Raw genomic sequence first — 14,609 nt, 5'->3', positions numbered from 1 at the left:
GTTTAAAGTTTTTTTTTTTTTTTTTTTTTAATGATTCGGCCCTGAGCCCTTTTTATTTAATGATTCTGCCGTGTATTTGTAATGATTCTGATTCAGCCCTTTTTTTTTTTTTTTTGAGTTATAGATAGGATTTGCTTTGTGTTTTTTTGTGGGTGGGTATTATAAATTATTAAGCCTAATGTTATAGTTGTGCTTAAATTTTTGATATGCTTGTGCTTATTTTTCTTTTTTAAATTTTAATCTTGTGTTTATATATATATTAGCTAGTGGTAATATATTAAATAAGTCTTTATTTATGCAGGTTGAGATTGCTAAAAACTTGTTATTGTTCGGTGAAACTACAACAATACTTTCTATATAAATCAGGTTTTATTTCTCATTTGCTCTACACTTGAAAGTTATTTTTTTATTTTAGTCTTTATAAATATATTGTATGATTAGAAATATCTACTAGAAAATATGCATCTGGATATGAAAAACTTAAAAAAAGAAAAAAAGAAGAAAAATTAATTGAGAAACTTATTTGCTGTTGACTCTGTTAGTAAAAACTTACAATCAAAAGACATGCACATTGATGTTGCTATAGATCAATCAAAATGTCTCATTTCTTATTTCAAAGAATATAGAGAAAATGGACTAACATCTGCAATGAATTCATCTAAAAAAATTGCATTGGAAATGGAAATAGAACCTGTATTTCGTGAAAAACGTATAATTCATAGAAAGAAACAATTTGATGAAAATGTTCATAATGAGACAACACGTGCTGCTGAAAAATCTTTTAGAATTGATTATTTCTTATGTATAGTAGATAAAGCAATTAGTTCAAGTGAGAATAGATTTGAACAATTTCAAATATATGAAGATATTTTTAGTTTTCTATTTAACATCACAAAATTGAAGTCACTAGATAATGATAGTTTACAAAAATAATGTCTCAAAAGGTAAGAAAAATATATTTTAAATAAAATATATTATAATATAAAAATATAAAATAAATATTAATTTAATTAATATATAGGTATAAAAAAGGTCTCATTTTTAGTTCTCGCCTTAGGCCCCGAAATGTCTAGGGCCGGCCCTGTTTCTAGTGGCAATATGTGGCAATTGATTCCCAATCCTTTAGTTAGAGTCTCTTATTACAGCTCCCCTCGTAAGCCTCTGTTTGAAATTTGGAAAAATTAAGAGGAAAAAAAATACACAATCTTGATATCGTCGGAGTTCATGGACAAGCAAATCACCGAATTGTCTCGATCTCATTCCCAAGACTTCTCCCTATTCTCAAACCATGTCGTGGAGGGTAGAGAGTTTTAAGATACCAAACCATGTCTAAAATTCTAAATAGGCCAGTAACAAAAAAGGACCTGCTAATTACTTGCCTACAAGTTCATTAACAAACAACCCCAACAAACCCAAGTACAGAGCTGAATCTCCAACCTAATCGAAATTTGAACATAAAAGGGCGTAAGCCGGCAAGGGACCCTATAAAAAAGTTGTTTTTTTCTTTTCTTTTTTTTCATGACCATGCAAACTTTTAAGAACGACATATTACAAAATCTATATTATAGCAAAACACAAATATCAAAGCAAAATTCAATTACCTTTCTAAGTCACTAAGTCCTTCATTCTTGAAGTTTATGGAGACACTTTCACATTAATTTAAAGGAACTTAGTATTTTAAGTAGAGAATTTTGAAACTAATAAACTATTATACCCAACATCGTTAATAGCATGCTGAGAGTGTTGGACAAAGATATCTCAAGACCATTCCAAGAGATTAGAAGATGCTTCAAAGTGCGAGAATTTAAATCTCTTCTTTAACAACTCCAATTTATATAAGAAACATATATTTTATTTGAAATATGTTATTTTTCCTCAAATTTAGTTCATTTTGAAGCTTGTAACAAACTCCAATAAAAACAATTTAATGACATACAATCAAGAATGTATAATAATAATAATAATAATAATGATAATAATAATAATAATAATAATAATAATAATAATAATAATAATAATAATAGGTGAAGCTGAGAGAAACTCATATTAGAATTCCAAATTAGAGTTCCAATTTTGTGTCATGTGTTTTAAATTATTTATTCTTAAAGAGTTTTATTTCTTAATTTTATAATCAAATGTAAGACCATATCATAAATATTTATCTAAGTGAGTTATTAAAAACAAAAACCAAAAAGTCTAGAATAAATGAATCGTTAAAGTGCTTCACAATAATAATAAAAAAACATGGACAATTTAGATTTTATACCTAATAATATCCTTACAAATTTTTTTAAAGAGTTATCAAAATATAATAATGACTATCAGTAATATTTAAATTATATATATAGGAATTATATTATGCTGTAAGTGCACAATTGCACCTGGACCCAAAGACAATCACGGGCTCAGGCCCAATGAGCCTTAAACAATAAAATTTGTAGAGTGTGGGCTTGAAACCTAGATTTGAAGTACTAGGAGCTTGATAACAGGCTTTAGGAAACAAATACAGGTGAATAACAAACGATAATTGTAAATGGATCTCCTCGGACTCGAGCCGAGGACTGCTTCTTTATTATTCCTCATTCTTCCTTGAAGATTACAATTTCTTAATTTTCTTTTCTTAGTTCCCCATCCCCCTTCTTTTTGGCCTTCACCCCCCTTTTATACTTCCCTCCCTGATACTTTTTGAACAGTAACTAGAAGTTTCTACCTCACTGTTCAGGGGTCACCTCCTCATTAATGCGGCTAGGGAGGTAGGTGCGGAGCATTTAATGCGGAGGTGGCAGCCTTTGCTCTTGATATTTTCTTTAATACTGGTGCATCTAGAAGATTCAGGATGTCCCCCTTTAACCATTGGTCTTCACCGAGTCGTCCCTTAACCTTTATAATGAAGTCCCTGGTTCTCCCATACCCGTCCGAGGAGCAAATCACCCCTCGGATGAATCCTCGAATCCTCGGCGTATGGGCCGATCTGTAGTACTAACAAAATCTTAACCCAAGAGCAGGTCGGACCCCTTAGCATGGCCCAAAGGCCCATATACCTACCGGGGTCGTTTCACTCCCCACATATGCGTTTTATTGTATATCTTTAAGTGTATCCATGCATATGCATGAGATTGCAAACTAATATATATTAATAAGTAAAACTAAGAGGAAATCCAATTAGATTTTGAATTGAAATTCAATTAGAGTCTAATTTTGCGCCACGTGTTCCATCTAATCAAAAATTTTAAATTTTTGAACCAAGTTAATTAGTTCATTATAAAAATTGGATTTCAATTAGAGTTTAATGTTACGGCAAGTGTTCCATCTAATCGAAATTATTTAATTTTTGTCCCAAATGAGTTAATTTAAAATAGAAAATGAGAAGTCCAATATAAATAAATTATAAAAAAAAACATAATCATATATCTAACACTATATATAAAATTAGAGGAAGAGAGAGTTTGAATGATTTATATTTATGAGCATTTTTTTTATAACGAAAAATAATTCGTTTGACACAAAAAATTATATACATAAATTAATAGGTAAATTTTAGAGAAAATCCAATTAGATTCTACAATTAAAGTCCAATTTTGCGCCATGTGTCCTAAATTATTTATTTTTAGAAAGAGTTTTATTTCTTAATTTTGGAATCAAATGTGGATATCTTAAATATCCATTCAAGTGAGTTATTGTGTACAAAAACCAAAGAGTTTAGAATTAATGAATATAAAAATATTTAAAAAATAGACAATTTTCTCCCTAATAACATTCTTACAAGACTTTTTAAAGAGTTAAAAAAATAAGAATGATTATCAATAATATTTAAATTATATATGTAAGATTATTATACTATACATCTTAATGTGTATATTTTAAGTATATACATACATATGTATAGGGCTACAAGCTAGTATATATAAAAATTTGTGCATGCATAGACTAACTATTTATAATCAGTTTATGATTACCACATCTATATATAATAATAGGTGAAGCTGAGAGAAACTTAAATTAAAATTCCAAATTAGAACTCCAATTTTAAGCCATGTGTCCTAACTTATTTATTCTTAAAGAGTTTTATTTCTTAATTTTAGAATTAAATGTGGGATCACATCATAAATATTCATCTAAGTGAGTTATTATGTACAAAAACTAAAGAGTTTAGAGTAAATAAATCGTAAAAAAAAAAAAAAAGTGTTTCACAATAATAAATAAATAAATAACATGGACATTTACATTTTATACCTAATAATATCCTTACAATTTTTTTTAAAGAGTTAACAAAATATTAAAATGACTATCAATAGTATTTAAATTATATATATAGGAATTATATTATACATCTTATTATATATCTTTAAGTGTATCCATCCATATGCATGGGGTTACAAGCTAGTTATTTTAATTGCTTCAATTATAAATGTAGAATGTATTCTACCAATTATTTCAAATTATGGGCCATAAAAAATTATAAATCCTAGCGGGTGAGTTCTATTTAGCATAACACATTGGTAAAAAAATTTCTTCAAGAAAGGCAATTAGGTTTGAATCTCTCCTACACTAAAACTAATTGATATCTCTTTCAGTTCAAATTTATTGTAGTTATGAGAAATTTGTTGTTAGTTGCACCAAAAATTAGCAACACATAGAAATTGATTCGAGTCTAATCTAAATGTATATGAATCAATTTCATGAAAACTTGAATTCTAGCATTTGCTTCCTTCACTCTATAAGAACTTATATTTGTAGAGTAACCATTACAACAAGGGTATACTATGGTGGTATATATGATACTTTCTCAATTCTTCAACAACATTACACTTTTAAACTTTTGTCTATTGATATCAAGCAATAACGTTACATTTTTTTAATATATATATTCATTGAATTTAAATTGATTACCACCAGTTGAATGCGCGTATATCTTCCAAGAAAACGAAATCTCAGTAGACAAATATGGCCAGTAACACACGCAAGTCAAGGATTGAAATTATCCGATAATTTTTTTTTCATAGGAAATTATTTATTAATAACCTATGAGTCATTATTATTTTATTAAGGATATTTCGACATAATACCCAAGTCTCCAGTCTCCACATCAATAAAAAAAAATCATCAAATAAAATAACATATTATAATCGTTTTCTATAATCATTTATCTCTATTGGTTTATAATATCAATTTTTTTTTTCTTTAAGAAAAAAAGAAACTTCGTGTAAGGTGCAATAATAGCATGAGTTCTAAATAAATAAATAAATATATACTTGGTTGCAAAGTTCTCAACATAGGTACTAAGTTCACACAGATTGAACACAAATATCCAACGAGGACTTTTACAAAGCAAACGCGTTATAAACCGACGTGAGTTCTCATGCAATTGCAGCCGTGCCGTATGTAACCACATAGAAAACCTAATCCGCGGCTTTACCAAATACCACGAACAATCCTATTCCGTTCCTTTCTCAAATTCAACTCTCCACCGCAGTCTTAATTCTCTCTCTATATATATGTACCCTTACCTTCAATATCTCTATTCCTCTTCTAACTCTTCCATCACCTTCCATATCAAATACTAGCTAAACCCTTGTTTCTCTTCCTTGCTCTTATTTTTGTTCTCAACCATGGCAGAGAAACAAAACCAACCCTTGAATGGTGCCTACTATGGCCCCTCAGTCCCGCCGCCTCGCCAAGCCTATCACCGCCCTGGCCGTGGCAGAGGCTGCGGCTGCCTTGGCTGCCTTTTGAGACTCATAGTCTCATTGGTTGTCATCATTGGCCTTGCTGTTCTCATCTTTTGGCTTATCTTCCGCCCCACCAACTTGAAATTCTACGCCACAGAAGCCTCGCTTACCCAATTCAATTTCACGTCCAACAACACTCTCCAGTACAACCTTGCCGTCACCATCACTGCCAGAAACCCCAACAAGAAGATCGGTGTCTACTACGATTATATAGAGGTTAGGGCTTCCTATGATGGCCAGAGGTTTGATACCAAGAGTTTGACACCGTTTTACCAAGGGCATAAGAGTACGAATGTTTTGAACACAGAGTTTTCAGGGCAGCATTTTGTGCTGCTTGCGGCTGAGGAGCTTTCTGAGTTTAATTCCGAGAAGACTGCTGGGGTTTATAACATTGATGTGAAGCTTTATCTTCAGCTTAGGTTGAAGGTAGGAAAGTTGAAGACATGGAAGTTGAAGCCCAAGGTTGACTGCGAGTTGAAAGTTCCATTGAGTTCTAATGGAAATTTAGCCACTGGTTTTGAGAGTACCAAGTGCGACATTGATTTTTGATTGGCACACCTTCGTCATGTTTGATTTTATATATTATTATTTTTAGTTCTTCTTTTATTGGGATTTCTTCATTCTTTTGTTTTCTCTATACATTATAGTATTAGGTTTGCGAGAGATGGACTCGGTTATTATCTTTTTATTTATTTATTTAGATGATTGGATTTTATTATGATATCTTCTTTGTTACTTTCGTTGTGTTTATAAATAAATAAAGCCACGACTATATATATATATATATATATATAGCCGCTATTCTTGATTTTTTAATGTTGCCAATGTTGCTTAAGTATATTGATGTGATCATTAGACTTTTGATTCTGATCAAGTCATTGATTTCTATATATATATATATATATGAGAAAAGCTATTGGCCCCTTCAACAGATTACACGTACATATTAAGCAATCAGTATCTTTGAGTCCGTCAAACATAAGCGCAACAATATTAATCCCAATTAAATATTTCAGGAACCTTCTCAATTTGTTCAGTTCAGCAGCCCAGGCTAAAAGAAGTTTAGGGAATTTTTTTTTTTATTGATTTTATAATCTGGTGCACTGAATATATTAGAAATAGTTATCCCATCTTGAAAAGAAAAGAAGAAGAAAAAAAATGAGTCACTCCTTATAAAAAGAGAGCAAAGGCTAAGCTTTATCTAGTGAGAGACTAGGTTGATAGTGAATTTCAATTAGCATTGTCCGAGTATGTAGGCTTCAATAAATTAACTTAATTGCGTTAATTTTTGTATATTGTAGTTCTTGTAATTTTATTGTTTAGGCAGGGAAGAGCAAAGATGTGTAATCAAGTCAAAAGTATCAACATTCTCAAAAAAAAAAAAAAAAAAGTCAGAAGTATCAACATAATAGAGATATAATTAGGAATTAATATTTTCTGTACATCTATTTTGAACCAAGTGAATTAAATTTTGTTATACCATCAACATTCAAATAAATAGTGTATTTTTGTTTATTATTGATAAGTGGGAAATATTGATAAATAAAATTTTAAGAAATTCATGATCTCAATATGAAGAGTAATTATTCTGATTCATTGCTATTTTTGGAACATGGTTCACGGTGGGCTCACTAATAAATGATGCGATGGGCCACTAAGGCAACGACATCCTTTCCCAACGAGATGAAGGCTTCTTATGGCCCACTACTGACAAGGGCAGTAAGCCCTAACTAGATATGGCCCTTGTACCCCATATCCAAAAGCACACGAAAGGGCCAAGGAGCCCAACTCAGCCACAAATGCTCTATAGATTAATCCCCAAAAAAAATTTGACTTCACCCTTGGGCCCACAAGACGTCAAATACAGTGCTAATCGTTTAAGGTAAAAAGAAAATATTTGTCACATGTTCATATTAAAGTAATAACTAACCATTCATAATTTTTCACGTTAAAATTGTGGTCTTAAAATAATTTTGAAGAAGAAAAAAAAAACAGTACAATTACATATTATTTTATGTGGAAAACTTTCAAAGGTTAATGATCTGTTTGAATTGAGGAGGGAGGAAATAGGAGTGAAAAGGAGTAAAAATATGCTAATTTTAAGTTAACTCTATTTTACTCCCCTCGTTCAAACGGACCATAAAAGCACAAGTTAATCTAGAAATTTGATATTTGTAAAATCAGATTACAAGAGCCGAAAGACTATCTCTGCTCTTACAATTACAAGTTTTTTATTTATTTATTTATTTATTTTAAGAAACAATGCAAGTACCTGAGGGCCTAGGGTGGGCTCATGGGCTCATCACTCATGGAATGCTTGGTTGTATTAAAACTCGACTGAGTAAATTGTTCGATGTCTAGTGACTAAGGCTTGGGTCATTTTTTGGGCCTTACTTTGAACGCAATTCGAGCCTTGATCCCCACCCGGGTCTAGCCATCACCTTGTTGGGCCCGCCCATACAGGCCTAACCTTGACTTTACAATTTGCATATTTGCCCAATTCCTTGTGGTAGGGTTTTGATTTGATGTAGAATCGACCTTTTTCATTTTGGAGAAAGGATGTAGAATCAATCTGTAGGTCATGCAATTAACTTATGACCTTGAAATATTCATATAAATGCCCACCCACATCATCGGTCAATATTGGTCAAAAGTTGGTGAGAACCACCAACATGTGAGACTTATGTCAAACAATATCAAACTTTTGATATATATATACACACACACAAACACTAAAAATTCAGTTCCCAAAACCATATGTAAATTAAAATTTCCAGTGACTATCAATTTTCACTAAACAAGAATATATATAGGTTTTGGGAACTGAATGTTTTGTGCGTGGGGGGGGGGGGGGGGGGGAGTTAGCTAATACTTTAAAAATATTGTTTTAGGAAATATTTGAAGAAATTTTTTATGAAAAAAAATTATTAATTTTTTTCAAATAAATAAAACTTATTACACCACTCATACATTAATATTTTTACAATTACTAATTTGCCCTTTACTCGTTGATGAAGTTTATTTTTCCATTGAGATATTTGATTAGCTTAATTCACCAAAAAGTAAAAATTTAGCTTTTGTATTTTTGTCATGTTTCTCACAAAATTCAAGAATAGGACAATCATTTTTACGAAACTTTTAGGATTATTATCGTTAATTTCCTTATATCACATGGTTGATGTGAATTTTCCTTACTCATTAAAAATTTAAAATGGATATTTTAACTCGGTTCAACGAAATTCCCACTTTTTCTTACCTCTTTCAGTGAATAGTATGTAATACCTATTACTTCAATTAACACATTCCTATCGGTTCCATTGAATTCAATTCGCGTGAAATCTCTTTCCAAGCAACACACGCAAGTCCTGTCAAAATAGACATTGTCCAAAAATAAAGTTCAGAGTATAGTGCAATAATTCACACAAAACCAAAATATATATATATATATATATATATATATATATATATATATTAATAAAGGGTTGTGTTAACGGGCACCATAAGGTGCCCGTTAACAACAAATTTTTTTTTTTTGGTAACTTTTTGTCTACTTTTTGCAGTTTTTTTTGTCATTTTTGCTAATTTTTAGCAATTTTTTTTATCCTTTTTGACAACACTTTTAATAATCTTTTGTTTTTTTGTTCTTTTTATTAAGTGAGACCTATATAGGGAAATCTTAACAAGCACTGTATGGTGCTTGTTAATACTTTCCAATAATAAATCACACACAAATTTTCCAAGGCAAACGTGTAAGGGAGTATTATATAATTTGTATATAAAGAGAGGGTATAACAAAAAATCAGCAGTCCAAGGGCAACTTCTAGCAATTTCCCCATACGTAGTACACAAAAGATGGGCAACTGTCATATTTTTCTAGGTGGTTGGGTTGCTCTTAAGTCTTGACCCTTTTTGTTAGTTCATCTGCAAATCCTTTAGCTTTCAATCACATGTGACACGGATGGATGGTCCATTCATGCTCCAATATATTATTTCAATCACAAACTAACACATAAATATTTGATGTGGCGATATCAATATACCATTGGTCGTTAGCCAATTAATCACAAGTTTTGAATCCATTTCTAAAATTAGACTTTTTATATTCTAATCTCCAAGCTAAGTCTAATCCATGTTTAACAGTCCACAACTCAACAATATTATTAGTTGTATAAGAATATGCAACAACTAACCTCTCACCCAATGTTTATTTGTCTTGAAGAAACGCATTTTAAGTTTTAACCCGCATCACACTCATGCAGCCATGTGTTGCTAAACCACATCATACACTTACCAAATTGGAAATTACCACCAACATTCCTCTTCACTTTCTATTGTTGTATCTAGTTATTGGACAAAACTTGGGTATAGTTGCTCCTATGCACTTGGAGCCATTGTGATGAAGACATGTGACTAAAAGTAGACATGTGTGTCATCATAACGAATCTAGTGCACTAAAGTAATAGACCCAAACCAAGTCTCTAGTTTTTATATACACACTAGTATAAATTACTCTTCCACCATCTCCTAAAGCATTCTTTATTTTTCATGTTTTAATTTGCATTGTTGTTCCTTTTGTTTTTTGTTTTAAAGTAGAAAAAAATATCATTCCACACTCATTTACATTCACTAATTTGCATCAATATCCATAATTGATACATGAATATCCACATTTTAACACATGAAAGAAAACATAGTATTGCATTAAAGAGCTTTAGGCCTTCAGGACTAAAGTTTGGAATTCCAACATTTTGCTTAAATGTATTTTTTCAATTTTAAAGAAAAAAAAAAGTTTTTTAACACAAAAGGTAAATTTTAGGTACACTTCCTTATTAGGCAATATACTTTAAATTTTCACAAAAAATTCAAAAACATATTTTTATTGAGTTCAATTAAACTTAGAAATGATAACATTATTTTTTTTCTTTTTTCTTTTTTCTTTTTCTTAGAACAACTTTAAAGGAATTTTAAAACGGCCAAGAGCCTTGTATATAACAAACATCCGACACCTATTGATGTTAAATTATTTATGGTTCACATACCCCTTTATCCAATTATATATCAAATATATATGTATATATAAAGAAAATCTTTATATCCGGTCCAATGTAATCCCAAAGTCAAAGAGGCCCAGACTAATTTATTTTTTAAGAATCAATTGCTGATAAAATTGAATTCGGTAATGTTGGCCCAATCCCAAAGCCGCCAAATTAAATTCGGTATTGTTTGGACAAACCCACAATAAATAGACTATGGAAATTGGAAGGTCAAGTTTTGAAATTCAACTCTCTTCAAAAATTGGATTTGGAACAGAACTTTTCCAAAAGCAAACACGCGTTTCCCATGTCGTCGTATCATGCAGCCCCGCGTAGCCAAACTGCAGCTTACCAATTTGGACAGTTGAAATTGCCACCACCTTTCTTTCAACACTACTCATCCACCGCTATATATATACATACACATCACACTTGTAAATTGTACCACTCTTCCATCATCTTCTATTAGCATTAATTCCTCACCAAACAAAAATAAAAACCAAAACTTTCTCTTAGTGAATTTCTTGAGCTTAATTTTGTGATCAACAATGGTAGAGAAAGAACCCCACTCGAATGGTTCCTGCCCCTGCCCATCTATACCACCACCGAACCAAGAAGACAAACACAAAAGCCGTGGCTGCATTTGTTGCCTTTTTGGCTGCCTTTGGAAAACCATAGTGGCCTTGATTGTCATCATTGTCCTTGCTATCTTCATCTGTTGGCTTATCCTTCAGCCCAGAATATTCAAGGTCCACATCACGGATGCCAAACTCACTCAGTTCAATTTCACAAACAACAACAACAATCTTCAATACAAACTCGATCTCAACATCACTCTCAGAAATCCCAACAAGAAGATGGCTATCTACTTCGACAAAATCGAGGCCAATGCGTTCTACGAGGGCCAGAGGTTCGATACAGAGAATTTGACGGTATGGGGTTTTAAAGTAGAACGCAAGAGTACCCATTTTTTGAATGCAACGTTTGCAGGTCAGCAATGGATGGTGCTTGGAGCTAATGAGCTTGACTTCAATGAGCAAAAAAGTGTTGGGGTTTATAGCATTGATTTGAAGTGCTATCTTCGTATTAGGTTCAGGATTGGAGATTTCATTGGTGGGAATCACAAGCCCAAGGTTAGGTGCGGATTGAAAGTTCCATTGATTTCTAATGGAAATTTATCAACAGCTCGATTTGAGACTACCAGGTGCGACGTCCATTTGTTCTAATTGCGCGAGACCATTGTCACATTTGATTTAGGATGGTGTAATTCTTAGTAGTTCTTTATTTTATCATGGTTTCTTCATTGTTTTGTTATTTTGTGTAAAATATGCACCTGGGTTTACGAGATATAGAGCTAGTGAATAGCAGATTATGTATGCTAATTATATTAGAAATAGTTATCCCATCTTGGAAAGAAAAGAAGAAAGAAGAAAAAAAAAAAAAGTGTCACTCGGTCACTCCGTATAGATTGAGAGCAAAGACTAAGCTTTATCTAGTGAGTTTGTGAGAGACTAAGTGAATTAAATTTTGTCATATCATCAATATTTGGATTCAAATAAATAGTGTATTATTATTTTTGTATCTATGTTATGATCATAGTGTCTCACATGAATTAAGTATAATTTTAACCATGTATTTATAAACTCTTGGGCACTCTTCCCTTGTAAGCCGGTTTTTAAGAGTGAGTTCTACTCATGCAGAAGTGGAGCCAAGATTTGAGTTGAGGGAGAGGGGGGGGGGGAATTTATATATGATACACACACTTACACACATTATTATAAAAAAATTTAAAAAAAAAAACTCTATAAATAAAAAGCTTATTCATAATATTGTATTTATCTATTGAGATATTTATCACATGAGTGATCTTTTTTTTTTTTAGAGCCAAAACTCAAGTTATGAATGAAACTATTAGTAGTTAGATAAATACTGAGTACAATATATATGAATTTCTATTATTTTAGTTAATATAGACCCATAAAAGGTTCAAATTATAATATGCTAGGGACAGACTATTTTTTGGGCAGGCCAGGGGCAGTTCCCCCCCCCCCCCCCCCAATCCCTCTCCCTCTCCCTCTCCCTCTCCCCGACTCTCCTAGCTTTGCCTTTATACTCATGGGTTCCTAATATTTAGTATCAAAGCCAACCATCACCCTAATTTATTAGATGTAGCTCATTGAATATGTCAGATAATATAAATAAGATTTTAAGAAAGTTACTCAAAGAACTCAAAATGATCTCAATATGAAGAGTAATTATTCTGATTCAAGGCTTTTTTAGAAGTATGTTTTATGGTGGGCCATAAGGGCCCAAGCTCACTAATAACTGATGCGTTGGGCCGCTAAGGGGACGAAATTCTTTGTGGACAAGATGAAGACCGCTTACGATCAACTACTCACTAGGGCATTAAGCCCCAACTAGATATGGGGTACCGCATATCCAAAAGGACACGAAAGGGCCAAGGAGCCCTACTCAGCCACGAATATATATATATATATATATATATATTAATACCAAAAAAAAAATTTTGACTTCACCATTGGGTCCACATGACTTCAAATACAGTTAAATTGTTAAAGGTAAAAGGAAAATACACGAACACAACTTTTGCATCACAACTTTTGCTACAATATGAATTCGTGTGAAAGTGATAAGTAGCCACATACAATTTATCATATCAGAGTTGTGAAAAAAATTATAATAGAAAAATTGAGGTCCAAGAATAACTTTGAGGAAGAAAAAAAAAACAGTATGATAATACTGCTATACATGAATGAAATAGATTGCAATTACTACATATCGTTTTATGTGAAAAACCTTCAAAGGTTAAAGGAAGAGCAATGGCACAGGCCAGTTCAGAAATTTGCTATTTGTAAAATCATATTACAAGAGCTTATGGTCCGTTTAAATTGAGGGAGAAAGAATGAAAGTAAAGTAGAATAGAGTAGAGTAGAGTAGTTTTAGTTCAAAATTAGTCTATTTTAAGTCAATTTTATTCTACTCTCCCTCCGTCTCTCCCTCAATCCAAACATACCCTTAGGGAATAGGAGAAAGATTATCTTTACTCTTACAATTACAAGTACTTAAGAGCCACAGCGAGGGCAAGCTCATGGGCTCTTCACTCTAGAATGCGTGGGTTGAATTAAAACTTGACTTCGTGCATTGTTTGATGTCTACTTAATAAGGCTTGGATCATTTTTTGGGCCTTACTTTGAACCCAATTCGAGCCTTGATTCCCTCCCTGGTCTAGCCATCACCTTGTAGGGTCCATACAGGCCTAACCTTGACTCTGCTATTTGCATATATATATATATATTTGCCAAATTTCCTTATGGGTGGCGTTCTGTTTTGATGTAGATCAACATGTAGGTCATGCAATTGATTAATGACCTTTAAAATATTCATATAAATACCCACCCACACATCGGTCAATAGTTTGTGACAACCACCCGACATTACATGTGAGACTTATCTCAAACAATATCACACTTTTAATTTAGACAAAATTTAGATATAGTACTTAAATGTTGTTCCTAAGATTTATCTTTTAAGATTTAAATATAGTACAAATAAAAGTAGATTTTTTTGTGAAGTAATCACGTGACTGAATTTTAAAAGGAGAACTTAAAAAACATCACTTAAAGTATTGTACCTAAATTTTGTCCTTTTTTTTTATATATATAAGACACACTTCTGAATTTTTTTTTTCTTAATTAGTAAAACTTGATAATCAATTACCCATTGGAAATTTTAATTTCCCTATTGGAAGAAAGGAAAGTTGATAGTTTTTGGAATTGAATGTTTAATGTGTATATGTGTGTGTGTGTGTGTGTCCTAAAAAAAGAGA

At 31.9% G+C, this 14,609-nt stretch overlaps 2 protein-coding genes across 2 annotated transcripts; both read left to right on the top strand.

Moving 5' to 3' along the window:
* The first annotated feature begins 5,379 nt into the window (after positions 1-5,379).
* LOC142611338 (NDR1/HIN1-like protein 10) lies at positions 5,380-6,539 on the top strand. The gene has a single exon (XM_075783449.1). The coding sequence runs from the start codon at positions 5,610-5,612 to the stop codon at positions 6,276-6,278; it is 669 nt and encodes a 222-aa protein (XP_075639564.1). The 5' UTR covers positions 5,380-5,609; the 3' UTR covers positions 6,279-6,539.
* Positions 6,540-11,189: 4,650 nt separating this feature from the next.
* LOC142610804 (NDR1/HIN1-like protein 10) lies at positions 11,190-12,343 on the top strand. The gene has a single exon (XM_075782745.1). It carries the CDS (start codon positions 11,311-11,313, stop codon positions 11,986-11,988), a length of 678 nt encoding a protein of 225 aa, XP_075638860.1. The 5' UTR covers positions 11,190-11,310; the 3' UTR covers positions 11,989-12,343.
* The last annotated feature ends 2,266 nt before the right edge of the window (positions 12,344-14,609 follow it).

This window comes from Castanea sativa, chromosome 9, assembly GCF_040712315.1.
Source record: "Castanea sativa cultivar Marrone di Chiusa Pesio chromosome 9, ASM4071231v1".
Taxonomy (NCBI): domain Eukaryota; kingdom Viridiplantae; phylum Streptophyta; class Magnoliopsida; order Fagales; family Fagaceae; genus Castanea; species Castanea sativa.
The sequence above is the reverse complement of the archived record's forward strand: the minus strand, read 5'-3'. Positions and strand labels throughout refer to the sequence as shown.

Coding starts and splice junctions, on each gene's coding strand:
- LOC142611338 (XM_075783449.1), top strand. CDS start 5,610: ATGGCAGAGAAACAAAACCAACCCTTGAATGGTGCCTACTATGGCCCC.
- LOC142610804 (XM_075782745.1), top strand. CDS start 11,311: ATGGTAGAGAAAGAACCCCACTCGAATGGTTCCTGCCCCTGCCCATCT.